Below are 7,270 nucleotides of genomic sequence, written 5' to 3'. Positions count from 1 at the left end.
TATTATTAAAAACGAGATGTAAGCATCTAGGCTTACATCTCGTTTTTAATAATAACTTAATTGCACCAAGGGATCACCAAACTCTTTGATAATTATTTTCATTTTGAGACATATTCTTATTTTAGACCCATACTTTCTCATTTTAAATATTAACTTTTCTTCCTTGTCATTGATACTTGCATTTTTATATTAGGTATTTGCTTTTCATTGTCGATACTTCTCTTTTATTTTTAATTCTTATTTTAAATACTTTATCGCTTATCGATTATTAATACTTATCGAAGACATTCCTATACTAAACTTGTCTAAGAAGACTGCCAGGCACATAAAATACATTTGTGTGAAATTAAAAAAAAATCGTCTCTGCCGTTTAAAGATCCTTAAAGAAACGAACTGACACACAGAGAAAGTTATTTTACGTAATAGTACAGGTACTTCCTGATATTATTTACTTCTGTTTTTATTTTTGATACTTAGTTTGTTATTTACAGACTTACTTTCGTATTTTTCATATTTACTTTCTCATATATGTAAAGCTATTGAACTAAAATAGAATAAAAAATATGATTTATTAAAACAAAATTTATGCAAATAAGATAGTAAATAATATCACTCATTTTAATAATGTTATTTTAGTTAAAAATAATGTATTAGCGATTTACAAATTAGGCTATATCTTTTGCTGTTTACATGAATGTGTAAACAGAAAATAATAAAATAGAAATCTCGTGTAGGATGATTTCTAGCATTCCAGTAAGCAGCGGAGAAACCGGATTTATGAACAAAAACTTCAAAAATTATCTGACGAATATACCCGGTAAATCAAGTGAAAAATAGACAAACAATTGCACTCTCGAATGGGGAGTCCGATATAGCAGAGGAATGCCCACCCCCTCTCCCATACTCAGTAGAACCAAGACAAAATTGAAGAATTTTAAAAATAGTATATAGGTTTTAAAATGGTATATAGTTTATATCATAACTTGCAATTGCTTTAACAAAAAGTGTACGTATTTATCTGTAATTTTCGCATTTAGATTTGAAAATGTTTGTAATGTATTCATAGAATTTAGATCTGTTCTTTTTCTGATTTAAATAATTCTTCGATTTCTTCCAACGATTTGTTTTTCGTTTCTGGGAGAATAAAGAAGAAAAAGATGGACCCAACAAAAGCCACGGCGGCCATCACGTAGAAAACACCTGCAAAATAATAAAAAAGATACGGAAATGTTAAATGATACGAACACATTGTACGATGCGACTTACAATCCTTTACAAAATAAAATCAGTTACATTTTCTTCATGGTAATTATGTTTTACGCAACAGTCAGAGGGACACGTACTTAACGATATAACTTCACTATAATGTAAACAACTTAAATCCAATCTCAAATTTCTCTTTAGTCACATCCAATCAATCAGTGTCTGTATCCTATATTGGAGCACAGGTGTCTAATTAGCATAAGCGACTAATATATTCGTATGCCATAGCCGAGCTGTTGGTAATGAAGTTTTGCTAACATATCAAATAATATAATGTGTAAAAATCGAGCTCTTCTCTGTGTGTATTCTCAATGGCAATGCTTAACATATTTAGGGTGAGTAGTGAATAATTTGACAGAATGTGGTCAGATTTAAAATAAACCAGAAGAAAGTTTAGACATGGTGTTACATATTCAACAGTAAGTGTAAACATTATTATCCGGATGCATTGGATCATTCGGTGGATTGACATCATGATGACCAGTGGGAATGCTGTGGTACAATAATTTTATATTTCCGTTAAAGTAAAAGTTTCTATGGCACGTGATTTTGCACACGTTCCTTTTCCCTTTTAAAAGGGCTAAGTTTTTTTTCTTTTTCAACATTTCGTTACTAACAGCTCTTGCGTTTACTGCTGCTACCTGCTCTTTACTATTTGCTCTAACGTTTATTATTGGCTGTGGAATTAGTTCTGTAAAGCCTAGTAAAGAGGTTTTGCTCTGTCTTCCGTTCTATGATAAAACACCACAATTTACCGAATTAATTTTTAATTATCCTCATGGAGAAGATAAGTCGTCTGGATAAATTTGATGTTTCCTCGGCAGACAGCTTTGGAAATTATGATTCCGCAACTTTAATTACTACTTATCAACTATTGCTTCGTTAAACCCTGATAAGCTAGAATTTCTCTGTTTAAACATCGGTCCCTCTGTTGCTGACGTTATCGAAGATTGCTCTGGTTTTGAACATGCCGTGGAATTATTGAAAGGCATTTACGACAAGTCTCCAAGCGTTATTCACGTTTACAAGAAGAAAGCGAGTCTGTCGACCCAAACCTTCAGGCCTTGAATCGACTTGCCACTTACTGTTGTGTGGTCAGAAGCTAAGAAAAACAGAAGTCTTACCATGGGTGTGCAGCGAGTGAGTTCAGGCCGAGAAAAGGAAAAACAAAGATGGCGGCCAGCATTTTATTACGTGCTTTCTCGCAAAATCTCGTGTGCGCGTAAAGCTGGAAACTACAAAACGAGCTTCATTTTTCGGTAGGAGAGTAGGTGCAACGGGAGTGGTAATTCTACTTTTTCGGATTTATTCCCTTTTGTGTGTTTGACGCTATTTCGGCGATGGCCAACGTTGGCTTAAGCAACATGATTAAGCCTTTTAATGGCGACGGTGATGTGGTGGCGTGGCTTAAAAAAGTGGACATTGTGGCAAGGATTCAAAAGTTGGACGATGTGGCCGCAGTAATACCACTGTTTCTAGAAGGGAATAGTGGCGCACTCGCAGCAGATGCCCAAGCAGAAGTGATCGACACTGGCTGTACCACTACAATGGTGCACACGACCCTGGTCGGAAGACGGAAAGGGAAGGTAGAAGTAGTGGCATTCGATGGGTCGCGAGTGAAGTGTTGAGGGAGGGAGACCGTCACTATTGATATTGCTAAACACCGGATGAGGGTCCATGCAATTGTCACCGATTATCTGCTGCCTGGCGCCCAAGCCATCATTGGAATGGATGTGATATGCCGACTCGGAGGCGTTATCATCACATGCAACAACGTGACGTTCGGACTAGCTGTGTCTGCTTGGCTAAAGTCCCTCATTTCAAGCGAAGAAAGGATAAGAACGAAAGAGGCAGCAGAGATGTTAGTGAAGCGCAGGCTTGGGATGCTAGCTGAGCTGGTGCAGGAGTTTGTTTGAAGCTTCGTGTAGACATGGTGGCTTCTGAGAAGAACCGAACAGATGCTCTCACGAGAGTGAAGAAGAGCTGGCTTGTGCCAAAGAAAGCTGTTGCTGCATCGGATCTAGATGATTTTGGCGTGCGAGAGCTGCACCATATGGGGGTAGAGAGGACGTGGTACTTGGTGGAGAAAGTCGACCCGAGTGTCACCAAGGAGCAAGTGAGGCAAGTGGTCAGGACATGCGACAGATGTCAGTCGATTGATCCTGCTCCAAGCACGCATGAGGCTGGTCAATTGGGGGTGAGTGGGACCTGGGAGAGACTGGCATGCGATGTCACCCATTAGAGAGGTGGACTTTACCTGACCATGATTGACTGCGGGCCCGGGCGATTTGCCCTATGGAAGAAGCTACATGGAGGAACATGCAATGAAATAGCGGCAATCCTCGATGAGGTGTTTTTGGAGTGAGGTCCCGTGGAAGAGCTGTTAACCGACAACGGGGCCGCATTCAAGTCCTCCTTCGGATTCAAATTCGTTAAAAAGATGCCTCGGTATGTTTTCTTACTACGCGAAATGGATACCTAAGTATTCACACAAAATTCGTTCGGTAAAGCCTAGTAAAGAGGTTTTGCTCTCTCTTCCGTTCTATGATAAAACACCACAATTAGACAAGGAATGAATCTGATTGGTTTGTTTCATCATGTGACATATTAGGTACTGCATGGGTTGTAAGATCGATATACAATTATCGATATACAGTGATATTGTTATTAGATGCTTTAAAAATTGGTACAACTATTCTGATCTAAGGTGTTTCGAATGTGTCACCTCCTAGCTTCTCCAGGCGTATAAATCTGGAATCTTTCTGTCGAACTCAGCAATCTGCAGAGTATTTCGAACGGAACCCTTATTCAATCCACGAAGGTAGCATGCTCTCTTTCAGTCTTCAGAGTAGAATATCTTGTAAGTAAGTAATCGACACCCTTGAGTTTGAAGTTCAATTCTCAGTGTAGGCGATTTTCAGAACACAATTGCGAATTATTTAGGACTTCACGTGGTCAGACCAAGAGCACACTACCCCAGTGAATTAAATAAATAGTTCCGTTCGGAATTCCGTGCAAATTTTGACAGGATACACTTGAAGAAGGTAGAAGGATAAATCCACCGGCAGTTGTGAAAATAAAACTCGAGATAAGAACAGTATTCTGAATAATCCGAAGAATCCGAATTATCTCATCTCGAGTTTGTTCTTGAAATACAGTTAGCATATCATTATCATTAGCATATCATTATATAAGATGAATAATTAAAAGACTCCGTGGACCATGTTTGTTTGCATCTTGTTTTCGACGATCGGCGATTACATCTTTTAAAAAAGGGATGGAACGTGAATTGATATATAAATATTAGACTTACTTAATACATAGGTTGGAGTATAATAGATCAAGCTTGGTTATTACCTTGAAATAAGTAGCATAATGCTAGACTCATATAGCTTGTTCTCCGAAATTTTATTTGATATTTAGGACGAGTAATTTCTTTTTCCGTGATCGTTCACTCAAGGTGTTGGCAGGAACGGAAACATAATTTTTTTTAAGCAGATGAAAACCTTTAATTCCCATTTGCATACTTGGGTTACCCTTTTGGCTCTAGATCAGAAAATCACTCGAAAAGTTCTATCACTCATTTCATCCACTCGACCGACGGTCCTCGTTATATAACATACAGAATAACCGCTATAATATTTTGCTTTGTGCTACATTTTACTATTTATTCAAGTGTGCGATTTTATTTGCCCTGGTTTACATGCGCCGTTATCTTTATTATCGTTATTACACTTTAATATCATTTCAATATTGATCATCCCAGCGAGCAAACGGATTTAGTAATAACAAGGTCTATGACAAGAGAATATTCTTTTCATTATTTTGACTCTCGAGTATATATCAGTTAATATCTTATATGCTGTTTGATAGAGTGATGTGGTTCTCGAGTGATTAACTGTGTCTAACTATGTCAGATATATACTCGATAGTCCAAACAATGATAAGAATATTCTCTTCGCATAGCCCTAGTTATAACTTTCGTAACAATTAAAATAAAATTAAAAATTTAATGATTAAATGATACCCTAGTTATTGCATTTAACGTTCAAATTCCTACTTTAAAATAATTTAACAAATATTTGATTAATAAATAAATAAAAGGTATGTGTAGGGAAATTAAAGTTCAAAATCTCCCGATAAACATCGACCAAGTAGAAGTTTTATAATTATAAAATACCGAGAGTTTTATCTCGTTTTAGCAAATTTAGAACCATTTTTTTAAATGAGAAAATCGCCCATGGATTTATGTTAAAGGGCCTTTAGAAAAAGGAGAATTAATTAGCTGATGTGCCGAGCATGCGCGCAAGTGCACAAGCGTATGAGTCGGGACTACCCGCGGTGAAAACGAACTTGGAACCTTCCAATTACAAATCAAGTCCACTAATGAACTACACCCACCTTACCCGAAAGTGACGATTTAGTTTCGCCCATCAGCTATGGAAAGAACAAGCCGATAAGTGATTCGTGGGTTTTGAAATACACTGCTTTGATAACGTGTCTCGCGTTATTGCATTTTCGTATTGGCGAGATTGTTCGGTCCTGCTTGGGAACACATGTGTCGATTCAACGGTACTTGTTTGTGGTGTGGCGTGTCGATTCGGCAGCGGTGTTAGGAAATGCGTGGGCGAATTTGTTAAGGACCGTGCCGTCCCTTGTAAAAACAAATATGCATATATATATTTTTTTTTCTGGTTCTTTCAGTCCCTCGTGAAGGGACCAGCTTTCTCGGACATCATGGTCTTCGATCTTAAGCTCATACCTATTTGATTGCAGTGAACTCGTACAGTCAGTAGTGGAGTGATTGGAGAAAGCTTAACTTATATTTCAGCTGAGTGGGATGAAGCGCATCGAGTGCGTCATTCCGATGCGCTTGTCAGGCGCCACATATCTTTATCTCGTTTAAGCAAATTTAGAACCATATTTGAAATGAGAAAAGCGCCAATGGATTTATGTTAAAGGGGATTAAAAAAAATTAGATAAAACACCGGAGACTATCAATTTAAATAGTATAACACGTGATTTGCTTCCCAGTTTTTTCATTACTGAAATGTTAACTTTAACAACACAAAAAGAAATGATCAATTATTTTATAGACTAACCGTAATCATGGATTATTTCGATAAAAGACAAGAACGTCATCGATTCGATGAAGAGGCTGATAAAATAAAGCAGGAATACGATTCCGGTGCTTGTACTTCGTGCCCACAGTGGGTAGATCTCAGAGTTGATTGTACAGGGAAGTTGCCCCGCACCTTTGAAAAACATAAAATAGAATTCATAAAAATAAATAAATAAATAATAATAAGTAGCAGGATAACCCGGCGTTTCCCGGGACCATAAAAAGTAAACAAAATAAAGTGTTTATTTTAAAATTAAGTAATAGGATAAAGGGCTTTCACGTTGTTCTCACGATACTAAAAGAACTAATTATAGATGATATTTATACATCTCCTACTCCTAGCAGCTGTGCTCCAAAACTGAAAATGATCGTTCAGTTAGTTTAGGTGTGAATTTAAGCCGAACAAATATAATACATTAAAAGCTGAAATTTTACTCTGGCTATATTTAAATTCAATTGTATGGCGACGTATCGTGTTGAAATAATAACGTTATTATTTGTGTGTGTGTGTGTGTGTGTGTGTGTGTGTGCATACGCTACAGATAACGCAAGGCGTAGGCCACAGTCGGGATATTTCGTATTCTTTAAAAATAGACTAAAGACTGACGTCTAAAAATGAAACTTACTTTAAAAATGAAAATAGATTTTTAAAAGTAAAAAGTAAAAATATGTGTTAGAGAGGAAGAGATAGAGAGATATACAATATATGTGTTTTTCTTTTCAAGTTAGAAAAAATTTAAAAATGTAATAAATAAATAAAAGATTCCAACCCCGACATAATTAAATTGTGTAAGAAACAAAAAAGAAGAAAATAAAATACAAATGCATTAATAATTGTAAAGTAGAAGATTAAAAAGAAAAAAAAGAAAAAGAAGAAGAAGAAGA

General features: G+C 36.6%; 1 protein-coding gene across 1 annotated transcript in view; it reads right to left on the bottom strand.

The window, feature by feature from the left end:
• Positions 1-682: 682 nt before the first annotated feature.
• Positions 683-7,270, bottom strand: part of LOC145243781 (proton myo-inositol cotransporter-like) — a 31,537-nt gene continuing 24,949 nt past the window's right edge. The window contains exons 5-6 of the mRNA XM_080106823.1: positions 6,366-6,518; positions 683-1,200 (exon numbers count right to left, since the gene is read on the bottom strand). Of these exons, the coding sequence (XP_079962949.1) occupies positions 1,070-1,200; positions 6,366-6,518 (284 nt within the window). The 3' untranslated portion in view covers positions 683-1,069. The remainder of the gene's footprint in view (positions 1,201-6,365; positions 6,519-7,270) is intronic.

Source organism: Euprymna scolopes, chromosome 22, assembly GCF_053919585.1.
Source record: "Euprymna scolopes isolate OS-2025 chromosome 22, ASM5391958v1, whole genome shotgun sequence".
NCBI lineage: Eukaryota > Metazoa > Mollusca > Cephalopoda > Sepiida > Sepiolidae > Euprymna > Euprymna scolopes.
Note: the sequence above shows the minus strand (reverse complement) of the source record. Positions and strands in the feature narration are given on the sequence as shown.